The sequence below is a fragment of the Pan troglodytes genome, chromosome 5 (genome assembly GCF_028858775.2).
Source record: "Pan troglodytes isolate AG18354 chromosome 5, NHGRI_mPanTro3-v2.0_pri, whole genome shotgun sequence".
Classification (NCBI taxonomy): Eukaryota; Metazoa; Chordata; class Mammalia; order Primates; family Hominidae; genus Pan; species Pan troglodytes.
In genome coordinates this window covers 170,460,170-170,477,635 of record NC_072403.2, presented here as the reverse complement: position 1 = coordinate 170,477,635, position 17,466 = coordinate 170,460,170, and the positions used below count along the sequence as shown (strand labels likewise).

The 17,466-nt window shown below is 43.4% G+C and overlaps 1 protein-coding gene across 10 annotated transcripts in view; it reads right to left on the bottom strand.

Moving 5' to 3' along the window:
• Nucleotides 1–17,466, bottom strand: part of TULP4 (TUB like protein 4) — a 277,110-nt gene that overhangs the window by 70,273 nt on the left and 189,371 nt on the right. For all 10 annotated transcript variants that reach the window (XM_016956541.4, XM_016956549.4, XM_024357484.3 and 7 more), the window contains one exon: nt 11,246–11,407. In XM_016956541.4, coding sequence (XP_016812030.1) covers nt 11,246–11,407 — 162 coding nt within the window. The remainder of the gene's footprint in view (nt 1–11,245; nt 11,408–17,466) is intronic.

The window sequence follows — 17,466 nt, the reverse complement described above, 5'->3', positions numbered from 1 at the left end:
CGACTAGCTGGGATTACAGCCGTGCGCCATCATGCCCGGGTAATTTTGTATTTTAATAGATACGGGGTTTCACCACGTTGGCTGGGCTGGTCTCGAACTCCTGACCTCAGGTGATCCACCGCCTCAGCCTCCCAAAGTGCTGAGATTACAGGCATGAGCCACTGCGCCTGGCTTATTCAATGTAAATCTCAAGAAAGATTTTTATTTAGCGTATTTTATAATTCATCAATACTGAGTGCTCTATCTGGTGATTCATCGCCTGAGTCCAGAGATAACAAAGGGCGACTTAATTTCTAGACATCTTAACTGTCATGTCAGTCAACCAAAACACTGACAAAATGAAAAAGTACAAACATAGTAGCTGCACCTGTTTCTGCTAAAGAAACATATTTTATTCCACAAAGTGCTCAACAGAATTTCTCAAATACACGCAAAAAGAAATAACTAAAAACGAACCAGTACCAATCGTTGGATAAAGATAGCCCTGAAGGGTGGGAGGCTGTCTCCCAACTTCTTTCCTGAGCAATTCATTCTCCTAACTCCTGTGCTCCTTGCTGATTTTGACAAGAACCATTCCTATATGTTTAGTTCAGGGCTTAAAATAAAGATGGGCTTCCCTTGTGTGGTATTCACACTACTAAAAAGTCATGGGCAGATCTGATGGGAAAGAAGAAAAAGGATCACTCTTTGCGTTGGCTTAGACTAAATTTCATTGCAAAGTTGAGTCCTCAGGAGCTATGAGCAGCAGCTCCACTCTTACCAGCCCTTTAACCTACTTACAGCACACTCACCAGTCACCAGCAAGGGTTTCCAGTGTAGGAGCTGACCATTGAGATTTTACTTTAGTAGGTTTGTGGATTTTTTTTTTTTTTTTTTTTTTGAGACAGGGACTCACTCTGTCATCCAGGCTGGAGTGCAGTGACACAATCATGGCTCACTGTGGTCTCAACCTCCTGGGCTCAAGCAATCCTCCCACCTCAGCCTTCCCAGTAGCTGAGACTATATGTGTGCCCCCACACCCAGATAATTTTTGTATTTTTTGTAGAGACAGGGTTTTGTCATGTTGCTGGTCTTGAACTCCTGGACTCCAGTGATCCTCCCGCCTCGGTCTCCCAAAGTGCTGGAATTAGAGGTGTGAGCCACCGCGCCAGGTCAGATTTATTTTTTTTAAAAAAGAAACACTCTAGGCCGGGCACGGTGGCTCACGCCTGTAATCCCAGCACTTTGGGAGGCTGAGGCGGGCAGATCACGAGGTCAGGAGATCGAGACCATCCTGGCTAACACAGTGAAACCCCGCCTCTACAAAAAATACAAAAAATTAGCCGGGCATGGTGGCGGGCGCCTGTAGTCCCAGCTACTCGGGAGGCTGAGGCAGGAGAATGGCGTGAACCCAGGAGGCGGAGCTTGCAGTGAGCCGAGATCGCGCCACTGCACTCCAGCCTGGGCAACAGAGCAAGACTCCGTCTCAAAAAAAAAAAAAAGAAAGAAAGAAAGAAACTCTAGTACAAGAGCTTACATGAGAGAGATTATCATGTTCTTTTCTTGTATTGAGCACAGTGACTTTTAAGTCTTTGCAGGGAAACTAAAATCTATGCAGTGCCTATAATCACAATCTTAAAAGACCAGGTGCATCAGGATTCAAAACCAGCAGGCTCCTGGAAGGAGGTGAGAGCTGCTCTTTGAGGAAGTGAGGGCTGCTCTGGGTGGGTGGAGGGAGAGAGTTGCTCTGGGAGGAGGTGAGAACTGCTTAGGGAGGAAGAGAGAGCTGCTCTGTGCCCTGTGTAGGAGTGAGAGCTGCTCTGGGAGGGCAGTTGTTGAGGCTGAATTCTGCTTACAGCCAGCCTTAAAGGGACAGCAGAGGAAAATGTTTTCTTAGGGCAAATAGAAAGCTGCTTGCAAATAATGAATTGTGACTTTTTGCTTTTGTGAAGTTTGACTTTTTTCTATCAAAGAACAGACCTCTTCTATGTGTTAGTTGATATTTATACACCAAATATCGGTAAATTACTTTTTTTTTTTTTGAGACGGAGTCTTGCTCTGTCACCCAGGCTGGAATGCAGTGGTGCGATCTTGGCTCACTGCAACTTCCGCCTCCTGGGTTCAAGCGATTCTCTTGCCTCAGCCTCCTGAGTAGCTGGGACTACAGGCACAAATCCTGACCTTGTGATTCCCCCGCCTCGGCCTCCCAAAGTGCTGGGATTACAGGCATGAGCCACTGTGCCCAACCTGTAAATTACTTTTCATTATAAATCTGTGGGCCAGGTGCAGTTTTGGGAGGCCTAGGTGGGCAGATCACCTGAAGTCAGGAGTTCAAGATCAGCCTGGCCAACATGGTGAAACCCTGTCTCTACTAAAAATACAAAAATTAGCCAGGTATGGTGGTGCGTGCCTGTAATCCCAGCTACTCAGGAGGCTGAGGTAGGAGAATCACTTGAACCCAGGAGATGGAGGTTGCAGTGAGCCGAGATCACGCCACTGCACTCTAGCCTGGGCAACAGAGCGAGACTCTGTCTCAAACAAACAAACAAACAAACAAACAAACAAACAAACAGTGGTGTTTTTAGCTGAGAAAGCAAAGCGTTATACTACTCTTTTAAAGTTCCCTTTATACATCCTTTCCTTTCTGACTATGCCGACAAAGGAAGCCCTCAGCAGGAACACGTGCCTCTCCGGTGCTGCAGGTGCGCTCCTCCAGAGCCATGAGCAGAGCTAGCCCCAAACTACATGCTTCAATCCAACAAGAACCTCCCTCCAAGTAAGGAACAGATGAGGTGTGATAATGGCACTGTGGTTATGGAAGGAAATGCCACGTTTTGAGGAGATTTACACTAAAGTATGTACTGGTGAAATGATATACTATCTGGGATTCGCTTTAAATACAACAAAGAAGAAGAAAAAGAAAGGATAAAAAAGCAAATGTAAAATATGTGGATTCCTTATTTTTCATGTTACTGAAAATTTTCATAATCAAATTTAAAAATTATATAATTAAAAATCCCTACAGAGTCATTTACTTTTTATGATTTTTACAGATGGGGTTTCACTATGTTGCCCAGGCTGAAGTGTGGTGGCTATTCACAGGTGCAATCCCACTCCTGATCAGCACGGGAGTTTTAACCTGTTTTAATGGGAGTTTCTGACTTGAGCCGGTTCACCCCTCATTAGACAATCTGGTGGTCCCCTGCACCCAGGAAGTAAACTGTATTGTAGACACCTGAATGACATAGCAAACCACAGCCCACAACTCCTGGGCTCAAGGGATCCTCCCACCTTAGCCTCCTGAGTAGCTGGAACTACAGGCACATGCCACCATGCCCAGCCAGAATCACTTATTACTTGGATACTCTGGGGAGTTACGAAATCTCCTTGAGTTCTAAATTGTACTTCAGTCATGACTTTATCTTTTAAAAGTGAATGAATTATTCTTTTCAACTGACCAATGTTTTAACGTTTACCTGCATATGAGTATAACAGTTCATTTTTCATCCCTTAATATCTCTGAAAAGACATCTGCATACTAATTATTTTTTTAAATATTATTTTTATTTTATTTGAGACTGGATCTTGCTCTGTTCCCCAGGCTGGAGTGCAGTGAGCTATCACAGCTCACTGCAGCCTCGACCTCCCAGGCTCAAGCAGTCCTCCCACCTCAGCCTCCTGAGTAGCTGGGACCACTGGAATGTGCCACTGCACCTGGCTGGTTTTTGATTTTTTGTAGAGATGGGGTCTTGCTACATTACCCTGGTTGGTCTTGAACTCTTGGCCTCAAGCAATTCTCCTGCTCTGGCCTCCCAAAGTGCTAAGATTACAGGCATGATTTTAAGCCTGACCTAAAATTTATTTTTAAACCATTTGAAATAAATGAATTAAAAATTCTGTACTAAAATATTCTTTTAAATAATCCTGTTACACTAACTACTCAAGTCCTGATTCCACTCTGCTCCAAATAGCAAATAAAGGTCATATTTCTTGCAAAACATGTATATGAAAAAGCCTTCATCTCACAGATGTCCCAGAGGTGCACAGGCATTCAGTGACAATGTTACTGCTTCTCTCCCCAAATGATCTGACAGTGCTTAGCTGCTGTGAAGACACAGTGGCCTCAGGGACACGACCACACCAGCACACAACAGACTACACAGGGTGCAAAACCTCCTTAGCAGATGAGAAGGGACTTGGGACCTACCTTTTGTATCCCAAAGCAAAAAGGATAAACCTTCCCACTTTCTAGGTTTAAAAAACACAAAACTAAATGCAACCAGCACTGAGGCTAGAGAATAAAATGCCACCTACTAGTACTGCATGTGCCAAGACCTGAAAAGCTAAAAGCTTTACCATGGTGACTATTTAATACTTACCAGCCCGGACTCTTTCTACTTTATTTGAAATCGTGCTTTAAGAGCGTCTAAGAAAATACCAGATTTAAGACTCCCTCCTTTTAAAAAGGTTTAGTATTTATAAAGAAATATTACCTCTACTCCCGGAAAACTAAAATCTGGATATTGCTAGCAAAAACATGTATGAGGTGAAGAATTCTCATTTCAAAAACAACTGCCTTCTAAACAAGGGCAATTTCTATAGAATATTCTTTAAATAGGGAGATTCCTGTAGGTGGGTAGTTAAAATATAATCATGTTTTCAAAAACTCACTTTACCTACATTCTTTCATCCACTATATAAAGGGAAGTATACCTGTACCTGTATTTCAGGAGAACCATTAACCTCCCTTCAAGTGATACATTCTGGTCAAGTTACATGAAACCTTAAATACTTTCAGTTAAGCTGGTTTGAGCACAATCATCTATAAACTTTAAGTATAAATAAATAGTCTCAGATAGAAACATAGGAAGTGGAATCAACAGGACCTGGTGATTAAGTGAAGGTTGGAGGTACAGAAAAGAGAGTCCAGGCTGGGCATGGTGGCTCACACCTGTAGTCCCAGCACTTTAGGAGGCTGAGGCAGGCGGATCACTTGAGGTTAGCGGTTCAAGACCAGCCTAGCCAACCCCGTCTTTACTAAAAATACAAAAATTAGCCAGGCATGGTGGCGCATGCCTGTGTGGTCCCAGCTACTTGGGAGGGTGAGGCACAAGAATTGCTTGAACCCGGGAGGCAGAGGTTGCAGTGAGCCGAGATCGTGCCACTGGGCGACAGAGCGAGACTCCACCTCAAAAAAAAAAAAAAAAAAAAAAAAAAAAAGAATCCCAGTTTAGGGCATAAAGGATTCCCAGTTGAGGGCACAAACGATGAGCAATTCCCAGTTTAGGGCATAAATGATAAGCAAGACAAGAGTGCAGATGAGGGGCCGGAGGGAGGAGAGGCAGGGGGGAGAGGATGCTAAGTTCAGACCACAGTGGACTTGAGCAACGTCTACGTCTATCCGGAGTTGCTCTGCAAGCATGGTGGTGTTGGTGACAGTGGTGGTGACGGTGATGGTGTCGCAGTGTGAAGGACAAGAGCAATGAGCGCGGGATAGGTGTGGGGAGCCAGCAGCGAACAGATGGGAGCTGATGCAGCTGTGGCAATGGAGGAAATCACCCAAAGGACGGAAAAAAGGGGAGAGGTCTGAGGTTGGAAGCTAGGAAGGTGGACCGAGTTGGATGGAAAGGCATGCCATGTAAGAGCCGGGGAGGGAGATGACAGCAATGGGAGGAGGAGGCAAGATCCAGCTGGGAGAGGCACTGCAGAAAGGACGTGCCTGGATGTGCTGACAGGGTCCAGAAGACGCCAACCAAGGTAGCCAAGCAGAGGATGGAAGCACCAGGCTGCCAAGGAGACCGCATCTGAGGCCAAGAGCCCAGAGAGAAGCATGCTCTATGGCTCCTGGGGCAAGAAACAGGAACCACTGACTGGGGAGGGAAGCTGCAAATGCCTGGAAGACATACACAAGATACACATCTTTGCTTGACCCAGGACAGGGGGCTACCCTGACTGTGGGGGGAAATGGGTGTCACTAACTTCCATAAGCTTTAACGCCTTGAAATTGTCTTAAGATGATTTTAAAAATGGTTCATGCACCCATATTATGTATGTGCCTCATTGCAGGAGCTCTCTGGAGATGGGGTATCAGAGATGACACAGGGACAAAGCCGCAGCCTGGGAAGAGTTCTGGGCAGAGCCCGTTGTCTCCCACAGCAGAGAAACGTGTGGGGGCTGCTTCTTGGAGCTCCCCCAGACTGGCAGGAACAAGGAGAGAGTCTTCTTCCCATGCCATTTTATGTATGTGGTAACTTTCATTCAGAAGTTACCACAAAATTCTTCCACATTTAAACTGGAGTCTCAAATTGAGGTTTGGGGCTCTTCTTTTGACCTTTCCTCAGTGGCCTCAGTCACATCAGCTGGTCACCGCCCTAGGAGGACCACACTCAGCCTGGAAATGCTGGGTGGCATATCAGCATGTCAACCTTTTTCATGGAAACACAGCTCAGGTTCTCATTGCATTCTCTAGTTGAAAGTCTTTCCAAGTGAATTGACAGTTAGCTAAGATCCAAAACATGCTGGAAGAATATTTCAAAATGTCAACGTCTCAAATAACTTTCACACATCAAGGGGCAAGGTATTCTCCTAAACCCAAGGAGAACACAGACAATGAAACATTCGCTCTGGCAGACCCTGCTGTGATGCTGGATGTTTCCAGAACTGCAAAAGCTTCACTGTTGCAGCATTACTCTGGGTCACCTTAGGACCCAGATATTTTTCCCAGTCATACTTACATTTATTTGACATTTTCTCTTTGTGTCATTCTGGTTTGCTCCCAAGCCCTATAAAACCTGTTCTATTTATAAATATATCCTAAGTTTATCAAACTGAGTTTATATCACTATTTCTTCTGTAACATTTATATTCTCCAAAATATTTTCTATCAGTCTATTATGGACTGAATTGTGTGCCCCAAAACTCATATGTTGAATTTTGTTGAACAAATGTGTTGAACCCCAAATGTGACTATTTTTGGAGATGGGGCCTGTAAAGAGGTAACTACAGTTAAATGAGGTAATATGGGTGGGAACCTAATCCAACAGGACTGGTGTCCTTACAGGAAGAGGAAGAGACACCAGAAACGTGGGTGCACAGAGAAAAGTCCACGTGAGAACACAATAAGAAGGCAGGTGTCTGTAAGCCAAGGAGGCAGGCCTCAGGAGAAATGAGACCTGTCAACACCTTGACCTTGGACTTCCAGCCTCCAGAACTGTGAGAAATACATTTCTGTTGTTGAAACCGCCCAGTCTGTGATATTCTGTCATGGCAGCCCAAGCAAACTAATACAGAGTCCTCACCCACTAAATAAATTCCAGGTAGGATTACATTCCCTTCTTGCAATTTAATGGAAGATGAATTTTAGCCTGAAGTAAAACACATCCTTTGAACAAATTAGCTGTTTAAGTGTAGATGACATTAACAACATGCTGTGAAAAATAACTTTTTTTTGAGACAGAGTTTCCCTCTTGTTACCAGGCTGGAGTGCAATGGCGCCATCTCGGTTCACTGCAATGCCTCCTGGGTTCAAGTAATTCTCCCGCCTCAGCCTCCGGAGTAGCTGGGACTACAGGCACGTGCCACCACACCTGGCTAATTTTTTGTATTTTTAGTAGACGGGGTTTCACCGTGTTAGCCAGGATGGTCTCGATCTCCTGACCTCGTGATCTACCTGCCTCAGCCTCCCAAAGTGTTGGGATTACAGGTGTGAGCCACTGCGCCCAGCAACTTTTGTTTTTACAAAGGTTCCATTAAACTCAGCAACCCTCAGACTAGGATGAGACATTATACACTTTTTAGTGTGGTTCAGAGTAAAGAATATGTTACCTTTAAAGTATTCTTACCAAAATTGTTTACTCCAACTCTAGTCTAGACTTAACTTCCAGTTTATAGGAAATACAAGGGCCGGAAGGAAAATGATACTATAAGTAAACACAATCAGACAAATCTAGAGTGTGGGGACAGCGTGTAAGGTGGCCACACTGACCTCATGAAAAAGTCAATTTAAAAAAAGGGAAACTGTTCTAGACTAAAAGACTGTAGAGACAGAACAACCAACTGCTGTACATGAATTAAACTGGATCCTGGTTCCAAAAAACCAAAAAAGACTATGAAATACATTCCTGTAACAATTAGGGAAATAAAAAGGTAGCCTAGATACCAGATAATGTCATTGCTAATTTCTTAGGGTTGCCTGTGCAGGTGAAAGGCTTTATTCTCAGGAAACACACGTTGAAATACATAAGGGTGATGTGCCACGATGTCTACCACTTACTTTCAAAAACAAGAACTACAAAAAAGTGGGGAGTGGTGAGGAAAAAGTGCAAATATGGCAAAATGTTTCAGGAAGGTTTATTTTCTCAACTTTTCGTACATTTGAACACATTCATAATAGAAAGTTGGCAAAATAGCGCACAATACAGGCACACGCCACTATGCCCAGCTGATTTTTGTATTTTTAGTACAGACGGGGTTTCACCATGTTGGCCAGGATGGTCTCAATCTCCTGACCTCATGATCCACCCGCCTTGGCCTCCCAAAGTGCTGGGATTACAGGCGTGAGCCACCGTGCCCAGCCATGCACTGCTTATATTTTTTAAAGTTGACAGGAAGTAGCCTAAAATCCCACTATAATCCAATATAGCTCAACATGTGAGGAAGAGGTTTACTCTTGGAAGCTATTTTAACTCACGTTAAAGGCAGAAAGTTCTCAGGGAAGCAGGAAGAGACTCAGCCGGCTTCCTGCAGCTCTACCTTCATGTCCACTGTTCAGAGCCCCTGAGCTGCAGGGGTGCGCTTTCCACATCCAACTCCTGACATTACAGACATTAGGCTGGCGCACAACCTGTCTATGGACTCTTTTTTCATTGATAAAATCAAACCAAGCAAGAGATGTGAATGAGTGGTAGAGACAGGAGGAGGAGTATTACTGCTCTACGTCTCAGTTCAAACAAGACTGACAGAGTGCCTGATACACATGTTCTCTGTGGTAAATTTTTCCCAGGGTCCTTATTGCTTCAGTGACCTGCAAATCCTTTTATTTTTTTTTATTTTTTATTTTTTATTTTTTTAGAGATGGGGTCCTGCTATGTTGCCTAGGCTGGTCTCGAGAACTCCTGGGCTCAAGTGAGCCTCCCGCCTCAGCCTCCTGACTAGCTGAGACAACAGGCACCCTGCTGCAACCATTTTATTTAAAGGCAGTGGGGGCGCTTTCCTAGAACAAAATCCCACCTGTTAGTAAAAGCAGTCATCAGGACAGAGGCTGCGGCCACGTGCCCAATTGCTTGCCACATCAGCTCTTTCCTCACGCCAAGGTCTACAGAGTCAAGGCCAGGCACGTCAGCATGGCCTCCATGCTTCCCATGGCCGTTATCCTACCGATTCCTCCAGCCCCAGGAGTCCCCCTTCACGTTCCACGGCAGCAGGAAACCACTCCCTGTGGTACGTGCACACCATGGTGTCAATACCCTGGAACTCTGCTCGGGCTGCCTGGAACAACGTACCCCAGATTCGACTTGGGAGTCACAGCCAGCCCTTCCTGGGAAGTCCTCCTCCACACGTTGCCAAGCCACGGCAGCAGATTCTGTGTAAGGAGAGGTCTGTCTCCTCAACAGGTCCAATTGTACCTCAAAGGCAAGAGCCACGTCTCTCTCACTGCTGTATCCCCAGCGGGTCCCCTGACTGTCCTACATGTGCACAGTCTGCTGGGGACACTGGCTGGCACAACTCATCAGAGGACCACGAGATGAGCCTCACAGATGGCTCATGGGTTCCATCACTCTAGGCGAGGAAAGAATGTGAAGCCAAGACATCCACTCCTGGATTTTTAAGGGCTTTCACATCTGTTCCTTCATTTGATCATTAAAAAGCCCTGGGGATTAGGCAGGAAATAATACACAGTCCTTGTCACACAGGAGAAACTGATACAGGAGAGATCAGGTGCCTCGGGCAAGGTCACTTAATGCAACGCACTTCTGAGACTCGGGGGTAGTAAAAACCCATAAAAATGCAGCTTTATAATAAAGGAATCTAAGCATTTCATATAAATACACACAAATACTAAGGGATAATTGGAAGCCTCTGGGGAAAGCAAGGGAAGAAACATGGAGTTGAAAATACCTTTTCATAAATCTCATAATACCAATTTTGAGAAGAGAAAAAATATTTGTCTTTTTACTTGAAAAATGGAAACATTAAATATATAGTGACTAGAGGAAAGCAATTCAGTTAAAAAAAAAGTGGCTCAAAAATGAAAGTTATGGTTCCATATTATACTGCTTGGTTTTTTACCAATAATAAACTTAAATCTCTGGGATAAAACATTCTGGCATTATATGTATTCTGCTATACATGGAAAACACAAGTTTTATAAAGATTTTAACTAGTCAATCCTTATACTTTAAAAATTTTCATTTCATTTTTGAGATGGAGTATCACTCTGTCACCCAGGCTGGAGCGCAGTGGCACAATCCTGGCTCACTGCAACCTCCACCTCCCAGTTCAAGCAATTCTCCTGTCTCAGCCTCCAAGCAGCTGGCATTACAGGCACCCGCCATCATGCCTGGCTAATTTTTGTATTTTTTTTTTAGTAGAGACAGGGTTTCACCATATTGGTCAGGCTGGTCTCAAACTCCTGACCTTAGGTGATCCACCCGCCTCCGCCTCCCAAAGTGTTGGGATTACAGGCGTGAGCCACTGTGCCCGGCCTCCAAAATGAATTATCAATATAGAATTTTATTGTTATTATATGTTATTTTCTCATGAAAGTCAAATAGGCACATTAAAGAAAATTTTGAAATTCAATTTTTAAAAAACGAACCAGAGGCTCATTACTATAAAAGAATTGCTTATAATCATTTGATTCACTTCCCTCCAGCTTTTTACCATGTGGATGGGCTTCTTTGTTGTCTTACGATGTAGCAATATACCAAACATCCCATTTCCTATCCTGATTTTTTTTAAGCTTAGTATCAACTTAGTTGATATCTAATATCAACTGCATATTTATACAGATTTTATTAATAAAATTGTATGAACATTTTATATAATTAAAATGTTAATGTTACCATATTGGTGGGAAATGTTGTTTCTCCAATTTATGGTTCATTTAAAATTTTTATTTTAATTTTTACCTGGACAGTTTTATTGTTCTTTTCCATTGTGATTCTTAAAGAGGCTTTTGCACCAGCTCCCCCTCTCCTGCCCCTTTCTTCCCTCCCAGCCCCCATGGTTTTAACATCACACACCCACCACATTTCAGAAGTGTTACCTGTTGGTCATCAGGAGTCCATATGCCACACGTAATTTGACTTTCCAAGTTGATTTCGGATGACCAGTGTCTTTGTCCACTGACAGACCCAACCAGGACAAACCCATCTCGATAGGAAATAAGTGCTTGAGTTCCATCATGGCTCCACGTGAAATCACTCACCTTGGGGACACACACAGAAAAGAGTCAATTTGTAATCTGAAAAGGAAAACATTTTATCAAAGTCTAGACATAGTCATTAACTTAGACTTTTGGCTAAGATGGAGATGGCCTTAAAATATAACATATGTTATTTGAAAGCTATAAAAACGTTACTGAGGCCAGCCACAGTGCCTCATGCCTGTAAACCCAGAATGCTGGGAAGCCAAAGTGAGAGGATCACTTGAAGCCAGGAGTTCGAGCCCAGCCTAGACAAAATAGCGAGATACTACCTCTACAAAAATTTTAAGAATTAGTCGGGGCCGGGTAAGGTGGCTCATGACTGTAATCCCAGCACTTCGGGAGGCCGAGGCAGGCAGATCACTTGAGCTCAGGAGTTTGAGACCAGCCTGGCTAACATGGTGAAACCCCATCTCTACTAAAAATACAAAAATGAGGCAAGCGTGCTGGCACGTGCCCGTAGTCCTAGCCACTTGGGAGGCAGAGGTGAGAGAATCACTTGAACCTGGGAGGAAGAGGTTGCAGTGAGCCAAGATAGCGCCACTGCACTCCAGCCTGGGCAACAGAGTGAGACTCTGTCTCAAAATAATTAGTCGGGAGCAGTGGCAGACACCTGTGGTCTTAGCTACTCAGGAGGCTGAGGTGGGAGGATTCCTTGAGCCTAGGAGGTTGAGGCCTTAGTGAGCGATCATGGTGCCTCTGTACTCCAGCCTGGGTGACAGAACAAGGTATTGTCTCTAAAGAAATTTTTTTAAGAAAAATGATTGAAACTGACTTCAGTGCATACTGTGCGTCACCAGTGTTCTGTATGTTTCATGTACATTAATTCATTAAGCCTCAAGTCAACAGTCTGCGGAAGGTATTATTGTTCTCATCTACAGAGAAGACTCAGTCAACACAGCAGGCAAGAGACAGAAACAGGAAAAATCCCAGGAATATCTGGCTACAGGGTCTTTCCTTTCAACCACTGTTACACTGCCTCTCACTTATGGTTAGTAATAGATTCTCCATCAGAGTCTGTTGGTCCCTTACCAAAACAGTAAAGCTCTAAGTTTCTGATTATATTCCCCCTCAGTCTTGATAACAATACCCCCTCAATCAGAATGAAGAAAAAAAAAAAATCTAACTGAAAAACATTACTTACACTTGAGTGTTAAGTTTATCAAATGCTATTGCATCTATTCAAATGACCACATTTTTCCCTCTATTAATCTATTGTGGTAAGTTATTTGTATGGATTTTTACATATCATACTATTCTTGCATACCTACCAGAGTCCAATTTAGAGGTATTGTCTTTTATATGCACAGTTGAAGCTGATTTGCTAGTGTCTTTAGATTTTCTGCATCTGCATTCATGAATGTAGTAGACCTGTGATTTTGTTTTGGTAATGTGCGTCTCTGGATTTAGCAGGGTTACGTTACCCTCTCAAGATGAGCTGAAGTAGTCCCTCTTTCTTCAATGCCCAGAAGAATTTGTATAAACAGATGATTTGTTGCTTGAAAGTTTGGTAGACAAGCCTGCCAAATCATCTGACTATGTATTTTTGTAATGGGAAGATTATTAACCACTTCTTCAATTTAATAGTCCTAGTACTAAACTTTCACGTTTTCTTTTGAGACAGAGTCCTGCTCTGTTGCCCAGGCTGGAATGCAGTGGCATGATCTTGGCTCAGTGCAACCTCCACCTCCCGGGTCCAAGCGATTCTCTTGCCTCAGTCTCCTGAGTAGCTGGGATTACGGGCACGCACCACCACACCCACCTAATTTTTGTGTTTTTAGTAGAGATGGGGTTTTGCCATGTTGGCCAGGCTGGTCTCCAACTCCTGACCTCAAGTGATCTGTCTGCCTTGGTCTCCCGAAGTGTTGGAATTACAGGCATGAGCCACTGTGCCCAGTCTAAACTTTCAACCTTTTTACTTCTTGAGTCAGTTCTGGTAATTTTAGGGCTGGGTGTGGTGGCTCACGCCTGTAATCCCAGCACTTTGGGAGGCTGAGGCAGGCAGATCACGAGGTCAAGAGATCGAGACCATCTGGCCAACATGGTGAAACCCTGTTTCTACTAAAAATACAAAAATTAGCTGGGCATGGTGGCACGCGCCTGTAGTCCCAGCTACTCAGGAGACTGAGGCAGGAGAATCGCTTGAACCTGGGAGGTGGAGGTTGCAGTGAGACTAGATCATGCCACTGCACTCCAGCCTGGCGACAGAGCGAGACTCCGTCTCAAAAAAAAAAAAAAAAAAAAAAAAAAGGTCTGATAATTTTGAAAAGGAATTTGTCCATTTCATGTAAGTTTTCAAAACTGCTGGCAAGTAGTTGTTAATATTTTCCTTTTAAAAATCAACTTTATTAAGGTATAATTTACATGCAGTAAAGTCCCTCCTCGCCCCAGAAGTCAATCCCCAACCCTAGTCCTAGGCAAACAGTGATCTGATTTCTGTCACTGGTTGTTCATTCTAGAATTTTGCACAAATGGTACCATATAGTATGTTCAACTTCTCTGTCTGACTACTTTTACTCAGTATAAAGATGTTGAGTGTCATCTGAATTCCATGTGTCAGTAGTTCATTCCTTTTTATACATATTATTCCGTTGTATGAATATACCATAATTTGTCTATCCAAATTGCTATTCAGCAAAGTCTCAGGATACGAAATCAACATACAAAAATCACTAGCATTCCTACACACAAACAACAGCCAAACCAAGAGCCAAATCAGGAACAAACTCTCATTCACAACTGAAACAAAAAGAATAAAATGCCTAGGAATACAGACAACCAGTGAGGTGAAGGATCTCTACAAAGAGAACTACAAAACACTGCTCAAAGAAATCAGAGATGACACAAACAAATGGAAACATACTACATGCTCACGGATAGGAAGAATCAATATCACTAAAAGGGCCATACTACCCAAAACAGTTTACAGATGTAATGCTATTCCTATCAAACTACCAATGACACTCTTCATAGAACCAGAAAAAAACTATTTTTAAATTCATATGGAACCAAAAAAGAGCCCAAAGATCCAAGGCAATCCTAAGCAAAAAGAACAAAGCTGGAGGCATCATGCTACCTGACTTCAAACTATACTACAGGGCTACAGTAACCAAAACAGCATGGTACTGGTACAAAAACGACACACAGACCAATGGAACAGAACAGAGAACCCAGAAATAAGGCTGCATATTTACAACCATCTGATCTTTGACAAAGCTGACAAAAACAAACAACGGGGAAAGGACTCCCTATTCAATAAATGGTGCTGGGATAACTGGGTAGCCATATGCAGAATATTGAAACTGGACCCCTTTCTTATACAATATACAAAAATCAACTCAAGATTAAAGACTTAAATGTAAAAACCCAAACAATAAAAACCTCTGAAGACAATCTAGGCAATACCATTCTGGACATAGGAACGGGCAAAGATTTCATGATGAAGATACCAAAAGCAATAGCAACAAAAGCAAAAATTGATAAACAAGATCTAGTTGAACTAAAGAGCCTCAGAACAGCAAAAGACACTATCAATAAAGTAAATAGACAATCTACAGAATGGGAGAAAAATTTTACAAAGTACGCATCTGACAAAGGTCTAATATACAGCATCTATAAGGATACTTAAACGAATTTACAAGAAAACAACCCCATTAAAAAGTGGACAAAAAATAAGAACTGACACTTTTCAAAAGAAGTCATACATGCAGCCAACAAGCATATTTAAAAAGGCTCAACATCACTGATTAGAGAAATGCAAACCAAAAACACAATGAGACACCATCTCACATCAGTTGGAATGGCTACGATTAAAAAGTCAAAAAACAGGGCAGGGCAAGGTGGCTCACGCCTATAATCCCAACACTTTGGGAGGCCAAAATGGGTGGACACCTTGAGCTCAGGAGTTCGAGACCAGAGATGGGTTTCCCATCTCTACTTAAAATACAAAAACTAGCCTGGGGTTGTGTCAGGTGCCTGTAATCCTAGCTACTCAGAAGGCTAAAATAGGAGAATCGCTTGAACCCGGGAGGTGGAGGTTGCAGAGAGCCAAGATTGCGCACTCCAGCCTGGGCAACAGAGTGGGACTCCGTCTCAAAAAAACAAAACAAAACCTAAAACAGAAACAAAAAAACTAAGTGGTTATGTCATTTTACACTTGCGTCGGCTGCCTTTTTTTTTTTTTTGAGACGGAGTTTTGCTCTTCTTTTCCAGGCTGGAGTGCAATGGCACGATCACAGCTCACCACAACCTCCACCTCTCAGGTTCAAGTGATTCTCCGGCTGCAGCCTCCCGAGTAGCTGGGATTACAGGCGCCTGCTACCATACCTGGCTAATTTTGTATTTTTAGTCGAGACGAGGTTTCACCACGTTGGTCAGGCTGATCTCGAACTCCCGACCTCAGGTGATCGGCCCTCCTCGGCTTCCCAAAGTGCTGGGATTACATGTGTGAGCCACTGCACCCAGCCTGTTGTCAGTCATTTTAATTTTAACTATTCTAGTAGGTGTATGACATTGTCTTTTTTTTTTTTTTTTTTTTTTGAGATGGAGTCTCACTCTGCCACCCAGGCTGGAGTCCAGTGGCGCGATCTCAGCTCACTGCAAGCTCCGCCTACCGAGTTCAAACAATTCTCCTGCCTCAGCCTCCCCAGTAGCTGGGAATACAGGCGCCCACTATCACGCCCGGCTAATTTTTTTGTATTTTTAGTAGAGACGGGATTTCACCATGTTAGCCAGGATGGTCTCGATCTCCTGACCTCGTGATCCACCCACCTCGGCCTCCCAAAGTGCTGGGATTACCGGTACGAGCCACCGCGCCCAGCCGACATTGTCTAACTTGCATTTCCATAATGACTAATATGTTGGGCATCATTTCATGTGTTGATTGATCATCTACACATCTTTTGGGGTATATCTGTTCAAATCTCTTTCCATATACAGTTTGTCATCTGTATCCATGGATTCTGTATCCATGAATTCAACCAACTTTGAATAAAAATTGGAAAAAAATTACATTTGTATTGAACATGTATGCTTTTTTCTCCCCTTGTCATTACCCCTAAATAATACAACAACTATTTATTTAGCATTTACATTGTATTAGGTATTATAAGTAATCTAGAAATGATTTGAAGTATACAAGATGGGCTGAGCGCAGTGGCTCACACCTGTAATCCCAGCACTTTGGGAGGCCAAGGCAGGCAGATCACTTGAGGTCAGGAGTTCAAGACCAGCCTGTCCAACATGGTGAAACCCTGTTTCTACTCAAAATGCAAAAATTAGCCAGGTGTGGTAGTGCGCATCTGTAGTCCCAGCTACTCAGGAGGCTGAGTCGGGAGAATCACTTGAATCTGGGAGGCGGAGGTTGCAGTGAGCCGATATCAAGCTACTGCACTCCAGCACAGAGCGAGACTCCATCTCAAAATAAGTAAATAAGTAAGCATACAAGATGATGTGCATAGCTTATATACAAATATACCGTTTTACATCATATACGTGTGCATCCATGAATTTCGGTATCTGTGGGAAGTCCTGGAACCAATCCGCTATGGATACCAAGGGATGACTGTATGAACACGGGCAAATATATTTTAAAAATATATAGTAAATATCAGTTTTCACCTTCTTACTGTCATAAAATTTCTCTATAAATTCTAGATATAATCCTTTATCAGATATGTGTACTTCAAATATTTTCTCCCGTCTTTGGCTTGCCTTTTCATTTTTTTAATGGTATCTTCCAAAGAGAAGAAGTTGGCCAGGCGCGGTGGCTCACACCTGTAATCCCAGCACTTTGGGAGGCTGAGGTGGGCGGATCACGAGGTCAGGAGATCGAGACCATCCTGGCTAACACGGTGAAACCCCGTCTCTACTAAAAATACAAAAAATTAGCCAGGTGTGGTGGCAGGCACCTGTAGTCCCAGCTACTTGGGAGGCTGAGGCAGGAGAATGGCATGAACCCAGTAGGCAGAGCTTGCAGTGAGCCAAGATTGCGCCACTGCACTCCAGCCTGCGTGGCAGGGTGAGACTCCATCTCAAAACAACAACAACAACAACAAAAAACA